General features: G+C 47.0%; 1 protein-coding gene across 1 annotated transcript; it reads right to left on the reverse strand.

The window, feature by feature from the left end:
• Positions 1 to 217: 217 nt before the first annotated feature.
• On the reverse strand, positions 218 to 23,394 carry LOC120747597 (IgGFc-binding protein-like). Its single transcript, XM_058424288.1, has 18 exons — positions 23,382 to 23,394; positions 17,795 to 18,141; positions 16,935 to 17,745; positions 16,538 to 16,848; positions 15,760 to 16,330; positions 14,800 to 15,404; positions 12,433 to 13,003; positions 11,204 to 11,784; positions 10,257 to 10,824; positions 9,839 to 10,032; positions 8,954 to 9,095; positions 8,140 to 8,471; positions 5,339 to 5,918; positions 4,185 to 4,783; positions 3,172 to 3,736; positions 2,058 to 2,650; positions 994 to 1,489; positions 218 to 489 (listed from the first exon to the last, which is right to left on the reverse strand). The coding sequence occupies exons 1-18, from the start codon at positions 23,392 to 23,394 to the stop codon at positions 218 to 220; spliced, it is 8,151 nt and encodes a 2,716-aa protein (XP_058280271.1).
• Between the last annotated feature and the right edge of the window lie 236 nt (positions 23,395 to 23,630).

Raw genomic sequence — 23,630 nt, forward strand, 5'->3', positions numbered from 1 at the left:
AGACTGAGGATACTGTGAGGCAAACTGGAGAGGACTGGGGAGACTAGGAGGGATTGGAGACACTGGGTAGGCCACACGGGAAGGAACTGGGATGTACTGGGAGGGACTGGAGACCATGGGGGGCACTGGAAAGGGAACTGGAAAGGACTGGTGGAGAACTGGGGTGTACTGGGAAGGACTAGGATCACTGTGGAAGGCACCCTGAAGGGACCCGGCATCAACATGGGGAGCCTGGGAGGAGCTGGGGCTGGAACTGGGCTCTATTGGGAGGCACTGGGGCCACACCCACCTGGAAGTAGCGCCCCTGGTGGAGGCAGCCGCAGGTCCCTGGGAGGACGCAGCGGGCCCCATCGAACAGCAGCCCCTGGGCGCACTGACACCCCTCAAAGCAGCGCTCGCTGCAGGGGGGCAGAGCCAACACACCTGCACAGGTGTGCTCACAGGTGCGGGCACACAGCTGGTAGTGGCTCTTGGGGGGGCAGGTGAGAGCTGGGAGAGGGAGGAAAAAACAAAAGGGGTCAATGGGGCTACTGGAGGATCATCTGGGGTCAACAGGTGTCTCCTGGGATCAATGCCATACCATTTTTGGGGTGGGTGGCCCCATGAGGCTCCCATTTGAGGACATTGGTGGGGGGCGCTAGTTGCACAGGGTTCCACTATGGGACACAGGCTTCCCATTTTGGGGGGGGGGGGGGGGGGTGTCCTTTGGGGCTGTGATTTGGGCATTCCCTAGACGGGGGCTTAGTAATGCAGACATGTGCCCCTTTTTCCATGCAGCAATGAGCCCCTGCTCCATTTCACTCCCCCACATCTCCAAATTCCCACCCCCACCAAAATTTCCACTCCCTGCAGAATTCCTGCTCCCACAAAAATCCTAATCCCTAAATTCCCATCCTCCCAAAACCTCATTGCCCAAAATTCCCAACTCCAAACTTCCTGTCACCTCGAATTCCCGACCCCCCACCAAAGTTCCCAACCCCTCCATATACTCACGGCAACCCGCAGCCTCCCGCCACTCCCGGAGCGCGCCTCCGGCAGCCTGGCACGCGGCTGCGTAGCCCTGAAAGCCGGGGCAGGGGTCGCCGCCTGCCCCGCACACCTGGCGCTCGCAGGTCAGCAGGTACGTGCGGGGCGGCACCGCCCCGTGACAGCCCGCAAAGGGTCCCTCGGGGTCCGCCAGCACCGCGCAGCGCCGCGCCTGGGCCGGGGAGCAGCTGGGGGCGGGCGCCAGGCGGGTGCAGTTTGGGGGGGAGCTGCCCAGGGCCTCCCCGGCGGGGTCGTCGTCGTCGTTGGGGTCCCCATTGAAGTTGCCGCAGAGCCCCCGGGGGCGGCGGGATGGGGGGGGCAGCGTCAGCACCACGTACGCGTTGCCGTCGTAGAGGATTTTGGGGCCCCCCTGGACCTGGAGCAGCCGGTGGGACCCCACCTGCGCCACCCCCACCGCGTCCCCACGCAGCCACAGCGGCAGCAAGTGACGCTCGCCATCCACCTGAGGGGAGACAGGGTGAGGATCCCGAAAGGGAAGTGGGGTTAACCTCCCAAAATACGGCTTGCATCCCCAAAAACAGGGTTTGCACCCCCAAAACTAGGGTCTGGACTTCCATCTGTGCCCCTCAAACTCAAGGTTTACATCCCAAAAAGGGATGGTGATTACACACCAAAAAGAGTTTTCAACCCTAAAATCATGGTTTGCACCCCAAACCCAGATTCAGCACCCCAGAAAGGGTCTGTAACCCCAGAGTGCACACCAAAAGTGGTGTGTGTACCCCTAAAGCAGCTCTTACATGCCCAAATAACCCCTTCCCCACTACCATGTCCCTCAAAACCCCATTTTCACTCCCTTCTTCACCCAACCCCTCTTTACCCCCCAAAACAGGGTTTGTACCTGCCAAACCAGGCTTGCACCCCCAAAAGTCAGAGCTTTCACCCTCAACCAGGCCTTTCCTCACTGCTGCACCTCCCAAAACCCCATTTCCATCCCCTTCTTTGCCCCCCAAATATTTTTTTGCCCCCAAAACCAAGGCTTGCACCCCCAAGGCCCCGGGCCCTCCACTCACCGTCACCTCCCACTGCTGTCCCCTGTCCATCACCACAGTCACCCCGTGTGCCGTCACCGTCACCCGCTGCACTTGCATGTCCTCCTGCTCCACGGCCACAGTAATAGGCTCCAGCTCTTCTTCAGGCTCACCCCTCTCCAACTGCAGCAGCAGGAGGGTGCAGGACCCCCCCAAATACCCCAGGTGCCCATCGAAGGTGCTGTAAGCCCCTGCCCCCAAAACCTGGCACTGTCGGCAGGTGCGGGGGTGGCACCCCAGCACCCCATCCTGCACTGAGCATTCCTCGTCACTGGAGCAGCCTGGAGCGGGGTGACACTCCAGCCCCCCATTTTCAGAGCAGACACAGCGCTGAGTGCAGGGGGGCTCAGGGTAAAACTGCACGCCCTGGGGGTAGTAGCGGCCCTCCAAAACACAGCCACACTGGGGGAGGGGCACACAGTCCTCCCCGCTCCGGAAAAATCCGGGATCGCAGAAACAACCTTCAGAGCACGTGGAGGCATCAGAGCAGTCCTGAGATCCAGCTTTGCCTTGGCAGGTGGGGGGGCAGGGGGAGCCGCAGAGCTCATAGTGCTGATTTGGGGGGCACATGGGGCCTGTCAGGAAGGGAGAACGGTTGGAAACACCAAAACCCCTATGGACACAAAAAAACTCCCTGCAAGCTCTCAAAACCCTCACGGGCACCCCAGATTGCCATGGATGCCCCCAAAAACTCCCCATGCAGGCCCCGAAACTCCCCATGCAGGCCCCAAATTCCCAAGCTCCCCATGGACATCCCAGAACTCCTTTGTCTGAACCCCAAAACCTCCCATCTAAGCCTCAACACTCCCTCATTGCAGACCCCAAACCCTCCATAGACACCCCAAAAGTCTGTGTTGACCCCAAAACCCCCACTGACACCCTAAAGCTCCCCGTGGAGACCCCAAAACCCCTGGGAACACCTCAAACCTGCCATGGGCACCCCAAAGCCCCCCCACAGACAGCCCCAACCCCCCTTCCCCTGCCAGAGACCACAAAATCCTCCACGGACAGCACAAAACTCCTTGCCTAACCTCTGTGTCCCTCTCTGCCCTCCAAAACCCCCGTACTCTCCCAAGGCCCCCAAGTCTCCCCATACTGCAGAAGGCCGGTGTGCGCCATGGCCGCACAGCAGCGCCCTGGCTCTGGCACGCAGCGACATAGGCGGCAATGGCCTGGCACACGGTGTCCTGGTGTCCCTCGTACAGGCAGGCGTCAAAGAGACAGTCATCCAGGTAAGGGGCGGGGTCGATGATGTCATGGCAGGCGGCAAAGGGCCCCCGTTTCTTCCCCAGCAGCCCGCAGTGCTTGTCCCCACGGTAGGCACGTTTCTGGGCGTCGCTGCACACCTGGCAGCCCTCACTGCACCCAGCTGAGCACCCAGGGACCTCGCCGACCTTCCAGCTGTCCCCCAGGTGGGTCTCGTTGTCAGCACTGCGGCCATCGCGGGTGACAAAGTCATCACGGGGGTCGCCGTTGGCGTTGCCGCAGAGGCCGCAGACGGCGCCGGCGTAGGTGTTGGGGATGATGACACGGGCGTAGCTGTACCAGTCAAAGGTGACAGTGACACCCGCATCAGTGGTGATGAAGCCGTGGACGCCACGGAGGGACACCTGGAGCTGCTGGTTGTGGGTGAAAGGAAGGTCCAATAGGACACCATTAACCTGGAAAGAAAGTAGTGGGTGGCATGAGGTCACACAATGAAGGTGAAACACACCCAGGTGTCACAGAATGACCTTGAAGGCCACATAGATGCCATGTGATGACCTTGAAACCCACCTGAAGACCATACAATGACCTTGAAACCTAACCCACTGCCATGGAATGACCCTGAAACCCACCCAGATGCCACAAAAGGGCTTTGTAGCCCACCCAGACACCATGCAATGACTTTGAAGCCCACCAAGCTGATTTTGTAGGCCACCCGGACACCACCCCAATGACCTTGAAATTACTTCACAACCCACCTAAACATCTTACAAAGACCTTGAAACTCCACCCAGATGTCATGTGATGACCTTGAAATGCACCTAAAGACCATTCCATGACCTTGAGCCCTCTCCAGATGCCATGCAATGACTGAACCACCTCTGTCATCTCCTTCATCCCTACCTTGACTTTCCGGGGATGTTCCTGGCTGAGGCTGAGGGTCATGTTGTACAGCTCCATGGTGACCACCTTGGTGAAGGAGACCAGGTGGCTGCCACGGTGATTGTTCTCCACAGTGACAGCAAAGGGAATGAGTGTGGAGTCAGTGGAGCAGAGCCCAGCCAACAGGTAGACACAGGTACCCATGAAGTCGTAGCGACGCCCATCAAAAGTGGTATAGTGGGGGTCACCAGTGGCCACACAGATGGAGCGGCTGTTGGCCACGCACCGCCGCACGCCCTTCACCACTGTGCACATCTCACCCGGCTTACAGCCGGAGTCCTCGCACACCACCATTCCCAGCTCCATGTCACACCTGCACCTGGAGCGACAGGTGTTATCACCCCAAAACTCCTCGCCAGGCCGGTAGTAGCGGCCATCACGGGTGCAGCCACAGTGGGACACTGGCACGCACTGTCCGCCACTGAGCACGTGGCCGGTGTTACAGGCACAGGTCTCCACACAGGGCTGGTCACAGATGGCTGGATTGTCCCAGTCAGAGCAGGTGGCTGGACAGGCGCTGCCACAGGGCTCATAGTGGCTGTTTTCAGGGCAAGGTAAGGCTGCAGTGGGAGGAAAATGGAATGAGGAAGGGATTAGGGGAGTGGACACCATTCAACAGAGTTGGTGGGGATTGGGAAAGGGTCTTGAACATGGGGAAGGGTCTGGAAAACAAGGATCTGGACTGTAAGGAGGAAGGTCTGGGAAATATGGGAAGAGACTGGGAAAAGTGAGATGAGGTCTAAGCCATGTGGCAGGGGTCTGGGCCATGCAGCAGGGGCTCTGGAATGCACAGGATGAGGTCTGCGACACAAGGATAAAGGCCTGGAACATGTGGCGAGAGTCTCAAAAATTCTAGATAGGGTGTGGGATGCATCTGGGACACAAGGGTAAGAGCCTGGCTCATGTGGGAAAGATCTGGAAAATGTGGGATGGATTCTTGGAAAGGTGTGGTGGGTTCTGGGACGCAAGAAGCAGCTGGAGCACCAGAATGTTCTGGAGAACTTCCAAGGATCACCTGAGAGATTTGAGGGCTTCAACCCAGGATGGATCCCACTCCATGCCCCTCCTCCCCCACTCTGGCTCCTTCCCTTCTCAAAGAAAACCTCAGCCCTTACGGCATCCTGATGGTGTCCTCCAGTCATGGACCATGGCTCCGTGTTTCCGACACGTTGCCGCGTATGTCTCCAGCACCTGGCAGAGGATCGACCTCGCCCCATTGCTCAGGCACAGGTCCAACAGGCAGTTGCGATAGAAATCATGAGGCTTCACTATGTTGTGACATGCTCTGAAGGGTCCCTGGAAGGATTTTTTGATGATCCCACAATAGTGGCTCCCACCATAAAGCTCCTTCTTCTCCTCATCACACACTGGACACGCTCCATCACAATAATCCCAACAAATTGGGTCGTTGGCCTCAGAGTCAGCACTTTTCCAGCTTTTGGCCCATGTGACAATGGCAGTGGTGTTGTCACCAGCCTCAGGGATGTCATCGAGAGGCTTGAGGTTGAAATTCCCGCAAAGGCCGCGGACATGGCGGAAGTAGCTGCTGGGGAGGTCAATCAGGAGGTGCCAGTTCCAGTCATAGGAGACTCGGAGACCAAAATCTGTCTCCAGAGCAACACGGAGCCCACTGGGACGGACCCGCACCTTCCCATCTGCCAGGAGCACTGGGAGCAGAGTCACCTCCCCATTCACCTGCCGATGGCACAACATTCCCGGTTATCTCAATGTTTTATTCACAACATACACCAATATTTTATTCCAAATGTATCCTAATATTCTATTCCCCACATATCCCAATTCTTTATTCCCAGCATATTCCAACACTAAATCCCATCATATCCCAACATCTTACATCTTACATATCCCACCATTTTATTCCTCCTATATTTTGTTACTTACATACCCCAACATTCTACTCCCACTATGACTCAATATTTTATTCCCAAAATATCCAAACATCCCACAGTATTTTATTCCTGCTTCATCCCAACAGTTTACTCCTGAAATACCCTTATATTTTATTCCCTAGACACACCAACATTTTATCCCAGTTTATCTCAACATCTTATTCCTCGCATATCCCGTTTTATTGCTAACCGTCATGGGTTAGTACAGTTTAGTTTTTCAGTCATAGAGGAATGTGGAATGATTTTCCAGGTCAGGACCTGGAAATTGCTTTAGAAAGGACAGGGACCTATCAGAGAGTTAATCAGAACATTAGCACCTGTTTTAACCACTAAAAATTGTTGGCTATGACTTTGGGAAGTACAATATAAAACCCCTTGATTTCCTGCAGGTGGGCTTTCCTTCGGCCAGAGAGAGACAGGTAACATCGAGCTGGGCCTGCTGCTCCCCGCCTTTTGGAGGGGAGCTGGCCTGAGGCCTGGCCGGATTCTATCAGCTCCTGGGTTGGAGGGGGAAGGAGAGGTAGCTGCTTTACAACAAGTACTTTCTCTAAAGTTCCCTGGAGCAGGGAGATCTCTGCTGGGCCCCTGATAACGCCTATGGGCACCATTTAGGCTGAGACTGCCCCGATTTACACCGATGGGTGGGCCGAAAAGGCATTTATGATCCTGCCTGGTTTTTTGTGACTCCAGACTGCCTGGGTGCTCCGATCTCTGATGTTTCTGTGTGAGTTCTTCCTCCCTCACAAGTGTACCCTTGAACATCTAATACCATGAGCTACTGCAGGAGAAAAGAGACTCTAGGCAGATTTAATCCTTTCCTAGCAACATGAAACTTCCAGAACTTAGCCCTTCTCTGAGAGAGAAAAGAAAGGAACAGAGTGAACATAAAAAGGAAACAGCATGAAGTCAGTAGAGCAAGAGTGAAAAAACTATTAGGGCAGAGAGTTGAAGAGTTTGTTGTTGTTCCATTCTTATTGAGCCATAGAAATGAACTCTGTATTTAGATTATTCTTTTAAATCATAGGAAAGATATGCATTTGGGGAGATGATTGTTTTAGCTCTCTGTGTGGATTTGAGCAAAGGTGTTTGTGATGAACTAAGTAACATTAATCCTGTAAGATGCTTGAACAGAGATAAAGATGAGAAGCTCTCTGCACCAGTAAAGAAGTGAGAAGATATCTCTGTACCTTGAGATGAAGAATCCTTTCCCTTTAGAGTTATTCATCTTTAAAAGCTGACACCCCAATATGCAAAAGTCTAAGACCCATGACCCATGAGCAGCTTAGGAAACTGCTAATGGGAGGGGTCATAAAGGAGGGTTTCTCCAGGCAGCTGTTTTTTATGATAGTTAAAAACCCACAAGAGAACTGCACTAAGTTATCAGTAAGATCCATAACTCTAAGAGAAACTCTTCTCCTAAAAAAGTAATGAAATACTATTTTCAAATAGTAAAACTGATTGAAAATCACAAGTTTTGTCTCTACGTTGTTTTGTAAGACAGTGAACAGTTTGTGAGGAGAAGGAAGAATATTTTTAAAGTTTCATTCTATTTTTAGTTTTTTCCCAACTTTCTTTTTCCATTCTTTTAGTATGTGTTAATAAAACTATTTATTCATTTTTAAGGTTGAGCCTCCTTTGCTTTTCTCCTAGTCTCTCTCCCACAGAAAAAGAGGGAGTACTAAGACCAGAATTTAGTGAACATAAAACCACTACACTAACATATCCCAACATTTTATTCTGAACAAATCCCAACATCTTATTCCAATCTTATCACAACATTCTGTTCCTGACATTTCCAAATATTCTATTCCCCATACTTGGTTCCCACTATTTCTCAACTTTTTATTCCTGACATATCCCAACATTTCAACAATCCACCTCCCAGACTGACTGATTGATCCCAAAATAACATTGCCACTGGCTGGATGAAGAAGGAGGTAGGGAAGAGCTGGATGAAGCAAAACATGGGGGAAAAGCCCAAATTCTCACATTTCCACCCAACTCACCCGGACTTTTCCGTCTTCGTTCTGGCGGAAGGAGATGCGTTGTCCATAGACGTCAACATTGACCAAGGAGACGTAGGACATAGATTGGATCCCGCCACGGATGTCGTTCTTGGCCTCAACCCTGAAGGGCACCAGCCCGGGGTCATTCCCATGGGATTCGGCCATGGTGTAGGTGCAGGTTCCTTGGAAGTCAAAGTCAAGGCCGTCGAAAGTGCGGAAGTGTGGGTCACCCCATGCCCAGCACGTGGCGACCAGGGCTGGGACGCAGCGGGATTGGGCACCGCGGGGCCGGCAGCGCTCCTTGGGGCGGCACTGCAGGGACTTGCAGGGGTCTGGGAAGGGAGGGAGAGAGAGATGAGCCATGGGCTGGTGAAAAGGAGTTAAACACTGCAGGAAGCCATGGGCTGAGGAAAAGGATGGGGGAAAAACGTGGGGGGAAGTCACATGAGAGAGAAAACTGTGAGATGGGAAAGACCACAGGAAAAGTCACGGCATGGAAGAAACCATGGGAGCAACCATGGAATGAACCATGGGAGAAATCATGGGAGGGGAGAAATCATGGGATGGAAAACCATGGGAAAGACCGTGGGAAAAACAATGAGGAAAACCATGGGAAAGACCATAGAAGAAGCCATGGGATGGGAGAAACCTTGGGAGAAAGCATCAGAAGAATTGTCCCATTCCTGACCCTTAGTGACAGACACAGGATTCTGTTCCCTCTACCTCCCCTTCCCTTTTTCCCACAGTCAAACCCCTCAAGCAGCCCCAGATCCACTTTGCATCTAAACCCCCCTTTTCCCTCATTTTTCCTCACTTTTATTGATGCATCCTAAGACCCCTTCCTGGATTTCGCAAGACTCATCCTCAGTGCAAGTGTGCTCATGGCAGGTAAGGCCCTCGCCTGGGACACAGGTGCAACGGCGCTGGCAGCGATCCCTGAAAAGCATCTCATGGGGCTGTGGGGAGGGAGAAGGGAGAAAGAGAAATCCATGAAAATAGGGGATAAAAAGAAAAAATGCAGAAAAAAAGACGTAAGTGCAGAAGAATAGGGAAAATAGTGAACAAATTGCAAGGCAAAGGGATCTCCATACATACCTTCCCTATAAATAGGGGAAAAAGGGAGAAATGCAGGGGAAAAAAAAAAAAAACATTATCGCATAAAAATAGGGGAGAAATGCTGTGGAAAAGCATAAATATAGGAAAAAGGTGGAAAATGCAGAAAAAGAAATGCAAATGCGTAACACAGGGAGAAGTACAGGCAAGAAAAAAGATTCAACTGCCTAAAAATAGAGGAAAAGAAAGGAAATGCAGAGGAACTATGACGTAAAAAAAGGGGGATGGAAAGGGGAAAAATGCTGGGAAAATGAGACAAAAAAATAGGGGAAAATGCAAGAAATAAAGGTGTAAATGCATAAAAATAGGGGGAAATTATTTTTTAATGGAAGGAAATTAATCCTTAAAATGTAAATACATTAAGCCAGGAAAAAAAAAAAAAGAGAGAAAACATCATGAAAACATTGGTAAATGCAGAAAAATATGACACAAGGGAAAATAAATGCAGGAGAAATATAGGTAAGGACATAAAAGAAGAAGGTCAGAAAAAAACGAAAAAAGGAAGCAAGTGTATAAAAATAGGAAAATATTGAAGGGAAAAAAGGCATAAATGCCTAAAACCAGGAAAAAAGGCCCGCAAAACTACCTTATAGTATTCTCCATCCCGAAAGCATCCGCAGTGCTCCTTGGAAATGCATCTGTGTCCATCAAAGACAAAGCCCTGGTGGCACTGGCAGCCCTCAGTGCAGGTTTGGGGACAGGTGGTGGCATTTCCGGCACAGGTGTTGGCACAGGTGTTGGTGCAAAGGGAGTAGGTGCTGTTGGCCGGGCAGGTGAGGGCTGGAATTTTCATGGAATCGTGGATTGAATTGTAATGGAAGGAATCTTAAAGCTCATCCCATCACCATCATCCCATGTCCTGCGTGTCACCACTGTCACCCATACCTAAACAGGGAACATTCCCCACCTGTGCCCCTCCCTCCCCCCCCCAAACTCTATCATTACCTGGAGACCTTCCCAACCCCAAACAGGGGACATTTGCCCCTGTGCCCTCCCAAACTCACGGCAGAAAGATGGTGTCCTCCAAGCCCCCACAGTGACTCCAGCACCTTGGCACATGGTAACATAGCTCTGGATATTCTGGCACAGGACACGTGTGTCCCCTCCCGTCATACAGAGGTCATGGATGCAGGATTGGGAATATGGGATGGGGTCGATCATGCGATGGCAGGAGCCAAAGGGACCTTCGGGGGCCGTGAGAAGGCCACAGTAGTTGGGTTTCTGGAGGACTGCCACTTTCTCCTCTGTGCAGGTGGGACACTCATCCTTGGGACAGCTGTCATTGCAAGGTGTATCCATTGTTTTCCACGCAGATCCAAAAGCTGTTGCATCTGGAGCCAGCTGGCCACTGGACAGCTGGAAATCATCATTGCGTTGGCCATTGTAGTTGCCACAGAGGCCACACAGGTGCCCCATGTAGGTCTGGGGGACCGTGACCATCACGTGCTGGACGAGGTCATAGTGGACAACGAGGCCGAAGTCAGTGCGGAGCAGGACACCTGTCCCATGTACATAGACCTGGACCTGTCCCTCACTCAGGGTGGTGGGGAGGTGATGCGAGATGGAATCCACCTGGGACAGAGAAGGAAGAGACCTCCAGTGAGAAGGTGAGATAAAAAATGTGGGGAAAACACCTTCCCAACAATATTCTGACAGATTTGAGGATCCCACTTGGAAGGAAAAGTTTGGATGAGAATGGATTAGTCTTGGAGATGGCATGAGGGCTCCCCTTATCAAGGAAACACAGTTTCGGAACTGACTGAGGTAGAACAAAAAATTTAGGGGAAACACCTTCTGACCAAAGCTTTAATGTATTTATGGATCTTGTTTAGATAGAAAAAGTAGGGGGAGTATGGACTGGGCTTGAACATGGCCTGAGGTGTTCCTTCCATCGAAGAAGCCCAGTTTGGGGGGGATCCCATGAGATTTGGAACATAAAGTGCCACCTTACCATGACATCTGCCCCCTTTCCTTGTTTCAAGGTCAAGGTGACCCCATAGACTGCCACAGACAACGCTTGTATCCCAGAGACCTTCCCCTTCTGCCGTGCCTCCTTCTGGATTGTGACAATAAATGATGCCACGTTGTCACCTGTGCAGGTCTGAGTGAGGATGTAGGAACAAGTACCAGTGATGTTGAAGGCCATCCCATCAAAGGTGACATAGGTACGGTCACCTGTGGCCACACAGGTGCTGGACACCTGCAGGGGACACTGGAAGACACCATCGATGACCTTCCCAGGGCCACCAGCAGGACAGGAAGTATTTTGGCACTTCACAGTGCCACCAGAGAGGCACTGGCACATCTCCTGCTCTGTGGGGTAGAACGTCTCCCCCTCTTTGTAGTAGACTCCATGGTGGCTGCAGCCACAGTGGGATGTGGGGACGCACTCATCACCGCTGAGCATGAAGCCGTCCTGACATGTGCAGCCCTCACGACACCGCCCTGGACACATGGCAGAGTCAGCTCCGCAGGTGCGCTTGCAGGTGTGCGAACAGAGCTCATAGGAGCTGTTGGAAGGACAGGGAATATCTGCCGGGAGACAATGGGATTCATGAGGAACCAGGAAATTCCAGTCCAAGGCCTGGAAATTGCCTGGAATTCAGGTGCAAACTTCACCAAATGCAGTTTTTTAGCCCAGTTTCATGGCAAACCCTCAATTTGTCTCTCTGTGGATGCGATGAGGGGCATCATCAAATGATGATCCAATGATTATCTGAAGATGATCCAATGATCATCCATAAAGAATATCTCCGCCCATTACAATAGCAATTCTTACTGCTAAACCATCCAACTTCCCACATTTTCATGGAGAAAAATGTAACATTCACTTAAAGAATGGGATTGCTCCACACTGGGTCCTCAACTGACATCCAAAATGGATCCCTTTAACTCAATTCCACTATTGGTGCATTTTTTGGTGGTTCGCCCTCGAAATTACCCATCTTGTAGCCAACACCAGGAAACTGGAGATTTTGAGGGGGTAAATTATTCCAGATGAGACAACTTCTACCTTAGGAAGGGTTTCTTGTGGGTGGATTATGGGATCAACCAAGACTTTGGGTGGAATTCCCACTGGATTCCCACCCACCTCTGGGTTGTTCATACATGGATTTGGAGCAGGCTTGAGGATCTTCTGAATACTGTGCAAGGAAAATCCCTCCCATTATCCCTACTTACAGCAGAAATTATCTCTCCTCCACCTCTCAATGGACACACCAGCAGCCTGGCACGTGTTGGCGTAGAGGGCAATGGTTGGACACATCCCTTCCTCCTGATCAGGGAACAGGCAGGAGTCATGGATGCAGCTCTGGAAGTACTGGTGGGCGTCAACATGACCATGACATGCTCTAAAGGGTCCATCTGCTTCCAAAATAATTTCACACCCCATCCCAGATACTTTCTGTTGCAGCCAGGAAGGTGCAACAGTGCTGGAACATTCCACTGTTGACCTCTCACTACATCCTGGGGCATCCGTGACTTTCCAGCTTCTCCCGAAGGCATCTGGGTCTGATGTCACATGGTTGTTCCTCATCCTCATGTCATCGCTGGCGGCGCCATTGTAGTTCCCACAGAGCCCACACAGGGCGTTGGCGAAGCCACTGGGCACCGTGGCGGTGACGTGGCTGTACCAGTCGTAGGTGACAATGAGGCCAAAATTGGTCTCTACCACTGCGTCCTGCCCGTCACGATAGACAACAATCTTTCTTTCACTGTAGTAATAGGGGAGATTGACCAGCTGCTGATCAATCTGGGGAGAAAACCATAAAAAGTGACCAAATTTGCAGTCTGATGGTAAACTATTTTCAACAGCCAGAGCAAACAAAAGCATTGATTTAATTAAATTTTGAATTTAATTAAATTTGGGATTCAAGAGGATGAGAAGGTCCAAGTCCCAGGAGGAGGTTGATCAACCACTCATCGATCTGGGGAGAAAACCATCAAAATTGATAACATTTGGGTCTGATGGCAAATTCCAGTTCTGCTTTCAACAGCTGGAACACCCATTTTGCCGGATTATACTTTTTTCTGACCCAGAGATGGGGCAACTGAGAGGCATTTTAAAAACTTTTATTCTATTTTCTGTCTCATGGGAAGGGTGAGACAATACAGATGTTATAATTCACGCTATCACAATCAGAAGCCAACTGTTTCTTAATTACATTACATTATAAGCATTTCTTGTCCTATCTGCTTTTGCCACACAATGCCTTAAAGCCAGCTATCTAAAATTACCCCTTGTGGGTCTCACTACAAGGCATCTTTCATAGTTTTATTTCTCCAAAGTATCTAGTCTTATTTGCAAGGCCACCATTTGAAACTTGTTTCTAGTTCTATTTCTCTCTCAACAATGTCTGTCCTATTCCACGGCATTTCTAAGTCAGCATTTTCTATCTTGAAGTTTGCATGCAAATGCATACTAGGTGAGCCTTCTGTCAGGCTTTGAGAATTCTTTACAAATCCATTTCCCACATTTCCCCCTCTCTCTTGAACGGAAAAGACCTTTTTGATGGTCTTGTTGCCGTTTGCTATGCATAGTTAACTACATAAGGCACTATCATTAACATTGTGGCTGTAACAATTAATGCATATAAACATATTTTGAAAAGCTCCCTTAACTAAGGTGTAAAGCTCTAGCCTTCAAACAAATCCTCTAACCATGATCTATTGTCTGCTTTAATTTGATTTGTCAAATCGCTCCATTTTTAACGTTGTTTGTGGGTGGACTCTGAATGGTCAAATTTATACAACACAGTCTTTCAAATTCTTCACAACCGTGCCCATGTGCCAATAAAAGAATCAACTCCTGTTTGATTTTGAAGGATAGCATGTCTAACACTGTTGACGTCTGTCAACATACTATTGACTGCGGTAGCTGTGGCATTGGTTTGTTTGCTCAGCTAACATCCAACCTCATCTGACTGCTTCAATGCTATGGCAGAAGCAAGCTGGGGTACTAACAAACCTGCTGAAACCCTCTTTGCAGCTTTCTAGGGCATAAAACGATTTTCTTTATATTGATGGGTAAATCTCTTTCTTTTATGTTTTTTCTTCTTTAGCACTACGTGCTAACACAGTAAGTTGTCTAATACTGCATGGACTACCTTCGAGGAGCAATGGAATGACTGCTAAGCCCTATTTCCACAAATGAATTAATATCCTTTTGGCAATTGTTGTATATATTGGTTAACTCTGGAAAGTCTACCCTAACTATCTGAGTAATTTCACTAGAAACTTGAGTTTCTGTAAGCAGGGTAATTGGGAGTAGCATTGTACTTTGGAGGATCATTCTCTTGCCAATTGCTATTTGAAAATGTAAGAGAGAAATCTGTGGTTAAGGAACCAAGAATTTCCAGTTCTTGGGATTCAAAAGGTGCTTTAGAAAGTTTTTTTGTCTAAATGTTCTAATCAGTTACAGGACTGCTCCCATTGGCATTAATTAATTGATTTAATTACATTTCAGATTTGTTCACTCGTTAATGGGATGAGGTTCAGGATGAGATGGAGAATGTGGTGGAAAGGTAAGGGATCATTTCATAAACTCACCATGATTTTCCCAGGGTGTTCCCTGCTGATGCTGATGGTTTTGTTGTAGACTTTGACTGTCACCATGGCAATGGACGACATGAGGTTGTCACTCCGGTGGCCATTCTGCACCAATACCTGGAATCCCACCAAATTTGGGGTGTCCTCACATAACCCAACCAACAGGTAGACACAGGTCCCTTGGAAGATGAACCTCTTGCCATCAAAGCTCTTGTAGTGGGTGGCTCCAACAGCAGTGCAGACCCCAAAAATTTTGGGATAACAACCCTGGATCCCCTCCTCCACTCGGCATTCCTCCTTGGTGCCACAACCAGAATCCCAGCACACTGCCTGCCGCCGCTCCGCGTCACAAACGCAGCGCTGGGTGCAAGTGAGGTCGCCCCAAAATTCCTCGCCAAGGCCATGGAAGAGACCCCGAAAGACACAGCCACATTCAGAGGGGGGTATGCAGGTGTTGCCATCGAGGACAAGGCCCTCGTGGCACACGCAGGTGTCCACGCAGGTGGTGGCAGCAGCACAGCTGGATGACACTGCGGGGATGTTGCAGGTAGGGAGGCAGGTGAGGCCACAGGTGCTGTAGGTGCTGTTGGGTGGGCAAGTGAGAGCTGGACAGGGAGGAAGACAGTGGTCAGAATAGAGTGGCACATGGTAGGAGAGACTTCTTGGACTATCTACACAGATATTCTGGAGTCTCCATGGATTTTCTGAAGTCTCCACAGACTTCTTAGGCCTTCTACCCAGACTTTCTGGAGTCTCTATGGACTTCCTGCTCAGATTTTCTAGAGACTCCATGGACTTTCTGCATGGAACTTCTGGAATCTCCCTGGACTTCCATGGCCTTCCTACTCAGATCTGCTGCCATAACCTTTCCCAACCCATGATCCCATGAATCTTCAGTCCCACATTAATTAGGCTCCGCCCACCCCAAGGAGTATTTTCACTCGACCATCCTCTACTCACGGCATCCCACTGTCGTACTCCAATCAGAAATGCTGATCCCCTCCTCCAGGCAGTCATCAGCATAAATCTGGAGGGCGTGGCACAGGACATCATGATGCCCCTCACTGGCACACAGGTCATGGATACAGTTCTTCATGTAGATATTGGGACTGACAGTGTCATGACACGATTGGAATGGCCCAGAATGTTGAGACAACTTCCCACACCAGGTCTCTGCCCTGTATGTCACCACCTGGTCCCATCTGCACCGCCCACAGTCGCCATCGCAGCTGTCCTGGCAGTGGCTGCTCTCACTGGTCACTTTCCAGCTCCTCCCCAGCTCCACAATGTCCCACACCTGTTTTCCATCAGGAGAGAGAGCATCATCTTGGGGGTTTCCATTGTTGTTCCCACACATTCCACAGACTTTTCCAGAAAGAGCAGCTGGAAGCTTGATCACTACATGATCGTCCCAGTTGTAGAGGACCTTCAGGTTAAAATGTGATTGCATCAACATGGATTTACCCTTCTGGTGGATGCGGAGCTTCCCATGGGAGAGGGAGATGGGGAGGCACGAGCGGTGGTTGTTCACCTGCAGGACAACAACCATCAACACAACCAAAACCCATCAAAATTGGGCAATACATGGAGTTTAAGAAGACATGAAGTGTTTCCATGCACACCAGCAAATCCTGGAATTATTTAGGAAAAGACTCTCAAGATCATTGCTAAATAAGCAATTTCAGTGAAATTCCATAAAATTACTTGGAATTTGGGAATGATGATGGTTCTTCCTTACTCTCACCATCCCATTCTCTGGCTGGACAGCAGTGACAGTGACGTTGTCAACACGGATAGTGATGGAGCCGATGGAGGAAACTTTGGAGTTCTCCTTTTCCTCCTTTTTGACCTCAACAGAGAAGGCAGGAAGAGTGGGATCGGGATTGCAGATGGTGGTCAAGGTGTAGGTTTTTCCATCAAAACTCCAGTAGTGTGGCCCACCAGCGAGCCAACAGGTGGAGAAAGTCTCCTGGATGCACTCTGGTTGTCCATCCACCATCTCACACCTCTCCTCGCACACCAAATCCTCACAGGAGAGCGGTATGGGGGCTGAAAAAAAGGGGAAAACCCATAAATGGTCAATTTGACAACACCCAACCATTGGAGTGACACAACAATGGACTGACTGTACTCACTGGAAGCACAGAGCCCAGGGAAGCCGTATCCAGTGTGACTCTGGAACCCAAACACCAGGAGGCCAATAGGCACCTGCGAGTTCTCCGCGCTCTGCATCGCTGCGCTCACGGTGATGCTGGCCCAGGAGAAATCTGTGCCACGAATAGCCTGCCATGCCAGGGTCTTGTCTGGCCGATGGTTGAGGGTGGTGGTGGCAGTGGCAGTGGTGGGTGCAATGAGGACAGCATGGTTGTACTGGCTGGGCACGCTGCTGAAGCGGAACGCAGTGCAGTGGGCGCTGACAGGTGGGACAACAAGGAGGAAGGGATCTTGCCAAGACGACCTGCTGAAGAAAAACACCACCTGCACTGCCAGCACTGCATTGATGTACAGGTGGGAGTTATGGTTCACCACAAAGGTCTGTACCTCCCCTGCCACCATGGCCACAGTGGCATTCCCGCTCCCAGTGTTGTAGGTGATGGTGTTGTCTTCATCCGTCACCACATAAACGAAGTCAACGTCTGTCTGCAGCGGGTTGGGTGGCACCACGTAGCTCCTCCCCCACGCTGTCATTGGGAAGAGCTGCTCCACCACAAAGTCAAAGCCAGCAGACACCTTGACACAGGTGTGGCCACTGAGGACAGCCACAGGGGTGTCAGCCACCACAACTGTGCCAGTGAAGTCCTGGCTGCTCTGGAGCTGCAAGCTGTGGTAGGGCTGCAGGAACAGGCGGAGCACGGCGCCCGGGGCGTAGGTGGCCCCAGCATAGTGGAATGTGGCAGTGGTGGTGATGCTGACGGCGGTGGTGGCGGCGCCAGCGGCCACCACAAACTCGGTCAGGCCGTACGTGTTGTTCCCAAGGGGTGTCACCACGTAATACCTGGTGCCCAGACTCCATAGGCAGGAGGGCAGTGGCACCCACGGTGTAGCCCTTGGTGCTGACGGCCACCACAGAGATGTCAGTGCTGGCCCGGACCACCAAAGTTTTATGGCAAGTGCAGCTTCCAGTGAGTTCCAGGTTAGCAGGGAGGGGCAAGGGCACGGTGACATCTGGCCCCAGGGTGACGTTCTGGGTGATGGAGCCGCCGTGAAGCGTCACCGACACCTGGGTTTCGGCAGGGCCATAGGAAGTGAGCAGCAGCTGGAGGTGCGCACTGGGAGACTCATCATCGTTCTGTGGGAACACGGCGAGGAACTCCCAGCCTCGGTAGCTGGCACTGGAGAGCACTGTGAAAACAGGGAAAAAGGGGGCCTTGCTTAATTTTTATATTAACCAAGGGTGTTATATAAAGGGGGCTTCTATATGTTTATATTGATATTTTTAACATCAATTTTGTATGTGTTTATATATCAATTTTCCTATTTTATAGTAGGAATTGTACTGGCATTACATTAAAGATATGACTGCAGTATCCAATTTATTGTCTATTTTTATATAAAATCATAATAGAAAATATATTTAGCTTATTATGTTAATAAACAATATTTGAATAAAACTATAAATATTAATTTATACATATTAAACTCTTATTTATATATTCTATTGACAAATTATTAAAATCTATAAATATGTTAATAATATGAAATAATGTATTATTAACTAATTAATTATATAAAATACTATCCCTAATATAACAGTATGACTAGATATTTAATTATTATATCCTGTGTTGTTGATATATTAATAGTATTATGTAATGCACTTTGGTATATTACTACTTATTTGCACACTGATAAAATATTAATAATATAGGACTCATATATCAGTAAAAACATGTCAATTACTTTTTTAGCATGTTATTGTACTATTATACTTGTTATCCAGTATAGAACTTGGTTATATAGTTTTCTGTGTTATAATTATACAGATCTATTAATTATAACACTGTAATGTCCAATACTTATATTTAAATATATGGTAGTATTTTTTCCATTATTTTTTACCTAATTTTAATAGAATATCAGCAAAGATTTAATCCAAATCCATAAACATTAAAAATGATTAAAGTAATATAATAGTAACTGCTGTGATTATTGAAATTATTTCAGCATTAATCATAGTAGAAAATAAATTCACGTGCTATTTTTAAATTTATATACAATAGTAGATAATTCATATTTTCTCTATAAAATTATAGAGAGTTTTATTTATTTATTTATTTTTCATAAAAATGGTTTAGGAAAAAAAGATAAAAATCATGCAAAAATAAGCCATGAGGAGCAAAATTACAACGGGAGAGAATATACTGTAGATCACAATAGAATTAATATACCATTATATTATACTATATTACAGTATAATCTATCATTATATGTCATTAATATAACAGTTATAATGGTGGATATTACATTCTAGCACAAAAATTATATATAATTGTGTTTAAATAAATATTCATTAATTGCATACAGTTATAATTACATTACAATACAATAATATAATGTCATTCATATAATACAATGCAACTCTATGTCATATTACATTGTAAAATAATCTACAGCTGTACATATTATATTTATAGTAATTTATATCTATTGTATATTTTGTAAATACCGCTCAATATCTGGATGTAGTTACATATAACAGCAATATATAGTGAACTATATGAATAAATACACTAATGTATTATATAAATACAAAATATATAAAATGTTTTTATATTTCACATCTTTTATACATCCATATAAACATTTAAATAATTCTGTACTGAATTTTCACAGAAAATTTTACTAAAAAATGCAAATCAATAATGTCACAGCGGCTTTCCCGGAGCAGTGGCTCCGTTCACCCAGGCTAGCTCTGACACTGCCATCAGTCGGGGAACACTCCTCTGGATTTTGGGAACCAGAGGAGTGGCAGAGGGGGTTTGCCCCTTATCACGGGAGACGCCTCACCGAAGACGGAGGGAGGAGTCGGACTCAGTTGGAGGGAAAAGTCCAAGGTGTTTATTGAGCCCCACGCGGGGACATCTTAACCTCAGGGAGTCTCTCCAGCTAAACCACCCGGGGCGCTCAGCTCTGGGATTAAGTACAGGGGAGGGACTAATGGAGGAGACAATGCAGCATCCAATGAGGGAAAAGGTGGGTGTGGAACAGGGTTGGAGGGACATTAAAAGAAACCAATGAGAACATAAAGGGAGGAGCTTCCTTGGCTCCTGCCCTATCACTCGATGTCCTTACCCGAACTCTCTAGAAGCCGGGAGGAACAATGCAATGACAGGCAGGGCCCGTAGGAGGGAATGGGAGGAATATGGGAGGATTGACAGGGAAGAGGGGCAGGGACAAACCTGGGAACATAACGTTTGTCAGGAGAACAGGGGAGTACAGAACAAACCATTACGACAAAAATAAATAACGTAAAAAACAATATGACAATAAATAACACAAAGCACAATGCAACACAAGAATAATGAGAATAACAACATAATTACAGAACAATAGATCATATATTGTATTTTTAAATAATTACAGTAGAGATTAAATTGTACATTCATATATAACTATTATAGCGTATTCATATTATTAATATATTCACAACATATAAAAATATAGATAAGTATTAATATGCAATTATTGTCCTAATAATCAATTTATGTTAATTACACTATTTATTTTATTAGCCAATTAAAATTTTAAGTATTTTATATAAGTTAAATGTAAATTGAAACACAGATATAAAATATTAAAAAATATATAAAAGTAAACCTAAACAAATAAAAGGTATTTTTTAAAGATCAAAAATATTTTCAGGGACTTTTTAATGCTACAAAACAACAAAATAGCCTCTTTTGCCCCAAAATTGGTTAAAAAGAGTGGGTACCTTCTCCTATTTTTTTTAAAGGAATTTTTGAGATTGTCGGGAAAAAAACCCATGAAAATAAAATAAAAATTGGCTAAAACTCGGTCTATATATAAAAGTCTGTGATAAGGATTTTTTTTCTTTTTTTTTTTTTAAACATAGGTAATCGGGAATGTTGGGTAAAAAGAGATAATTTGGGTGATCTTTTTTCTGAAAAAAATGGAATTGGAGCATCTTGAGGGAAAAATTTGGAATAAAGAGGTTTGACTGTGAATAAAAAACAGGATTAAAGAAGGCTTCCTCAACTAATTAAGAAAAAAGTGTTGTTTTTTTAAAAACGGGGGATTTTGAAGAAACATCAACAAGGAAATGAGCATTAGGGATTCAAAAATTAGAACAGAGTGAATGAGGTTTTTTTCTTTAAAAACATATGAAACCTAAAACTCAGTTTGGGATGGCTTTTTCCCCTTAATGAATAAATTATAAAAATAAAATAATTTAAAAAAAATTAAGGGAATAAAAGTTATTTTCTTTAAAACATTACCTAAAAATTGGATTGATAAGAGGTTTTAATTAAAATTAGAAAACACACAGGGAAATAAGAAATAAAAGGGGTTTTTTTTAAGAACCAACTGCTTCTATTAAAAACAAACAAATAAAATTACTTTTTAAATAATAATATAAAAACCTTCCTAGAATAGATCTTTTTTCCCCAGGAAAAAAAAATACAATACCAGCATATAAATCTTGGGGTTTTATCCTGGAAAAATACTAAAACTGATCATTAGAATATTAGCTCAAACAAACAAACAAACAAAAACAAAGAAAATAAACAGAAATAACCAGGATGAAATGTTATTTTTTTTCTGTAGAAAGTGAGGAAAAAGGGACTTTTAACAAGAAAATTAATGAAGCATTCATGAAAAATAACAAAAAATAAAGATTCTAAAGGCTTTTAGATGAAAAAAATATTTTAAAAGGGGGGTTTTCTTAAAAATAATAAATCTGCAGCTGAAAGGTTGTTGGAGAAAATGCAGAATGAGGGAAGAGGGGAATTTTCAGGCAAAAATAAGCCCAGGGATTCAGGATTTCATTTCCTGTGGTAAAAAGCCTGGAAATAAGTACCGAAGCCAGGAAATTTGGGGATTTTGTGTGGAAAACAGGGGGTTTGCTTACCACAGAAGGGAAGGAGGAACCACCAGATCCCATCTTGTGCCATCCCTGTGAAAAACAGTCAAAATCACTAAAAGTTGCTATTTTATGGGGAAAAAATCGGAGATGTCTCCAGAAGCCTCAAATAATGCCACACAAATTACCCCCAAATGCCTTTTTTTCACCCCATGGAAACCTCTTGGGGGTTATTTTGGCCCTCACCACCCCCAAATCCATTTCAAACTCCATGAATTTTGTCCAAAATCCCCTAAATTGTTTGCCCCTGAATTCCCCAAATGGTTTTGCTTCCCAAATAGCCCCATTTTGGTCAAAATATTTTTTCCCCCCAATACGCCCCATTTTGGTCAAAATGGAATTACACAGCTGAGGCAGCCATTTCTCCCACCCCCATCCTCCCCCCAACCTTGAGGCCACATCAGAGTCTCTATCTTCATCAGATTCACTCTAAAACCAGATGAATTTTAACCCAGATCACCTACATTCATGTCAAAATGGGGTTAAAATGCTGACACGCCCTTCCCACCAACCCCTCATATTGATGCCACCTCAATACCCCATTTCCATCAAATCCACACACAAACTTTATGGAAAGGATGGGGTTTTCCCCCAGTCCCCCTACTTTTGGTCAAAATGGTTATTTTTTTGCCCAACATCCCCCAAATTTGGATTGAAATGGGGTTCAACATCCAGGAAAACACTTCATTCACCTTGTCCCACACAAAGCCTCCCAAATGCTCAATTTGGCCACAAAAAGGGAGAAAAAAACCCACCAAATTTTGGATACGAGGGCAAAAAATCTGAAATTTGGGGAAAAAGTGCACAAAACGGCAGACATCTGAGATTTGGGGGGAAATGAGCAAAAGATTAAAAAAATTGGGGGAAAACAAGTGTTTAAAACCCAACATTTTGGAAGACAAAGGATTATTTGGAGATCCTGAAAAGGGTTAAAATTAGGAAACTTGTGGGGAAAAGGGGGCAACAGCCACAAAACTGGGGAAGGGAAACAGTAAAAAAATCTGAAATCTGGGCAGAAAATATCTTCAATTTCTGTCCATTCCCAAACAATAAGGAAAACCAGGAATAAACAGGGAATGAAGCCTCTTCCCCACTCACCGGCCCCTTGGCTCTTGAATTCCCAGGATCCTGCAGACACAGAGTGTTTATCCCCAAATCACTCTTTTTATACCACATAAAAATACTCCAGCCACAGCCAAACCATGCAGATTTGGGCAGATTCAGCAGAATTCCAGGATGGAGGAGAGGGGGAGGAGCCAAGGGGGCATGACCCACAGCTCCAGAGAATTTGGGAACTGGCAGCCGGATCCTATCAGGGACAGGACGTGACAGGAGTGGAACCCACAGGGACATCGTGATAGATGTGAGTGCCACAGGGACATTGTGACAGGTGTGGGACTCACAGGGACGTCATAACAGGTGTGGGACCCACGGCGATCATCCCAAATTCCCAGAACTCCCAGAATCACTGTCCCCATGGTACCCTCCGGCCCCATGACCCCGGGGGAAGGACAGACCAAACCCAGATGTTTTCTACTAAAAATTAATGACCCAAGCCCCAGAGGGGAATTCCAGGGAATGGGAACTTCTGGCCCAAATGATTGAAAAACCTGAAAAAAATCAGCTGGAGCCAGGACAGATGATGGTAAACAGAGAATTAAAGGGCTTTTGTCTTCAAATGAAGACATAAAAATGGGGAATCCCTGAACCCCACAGCGATCCTCAAAATTGT

This window comes from Hirundo rustica (assembly GCF_015227805.2).
Source record: "Hirundo rustica isolate bHirRus1 chromosome 33 unlocalized genomic scaffold, bHirRus1.pri.v3 SUPER_33_unloc_1, whole genome shotgun sequence".
Classification (NCBI taxonomy): domain Eukaryota; kingdom Metazoa; phylum Chordata; class Aves; order Passeriformes; family Hirundinidae; genus Hirundo; species Hirundo rustica.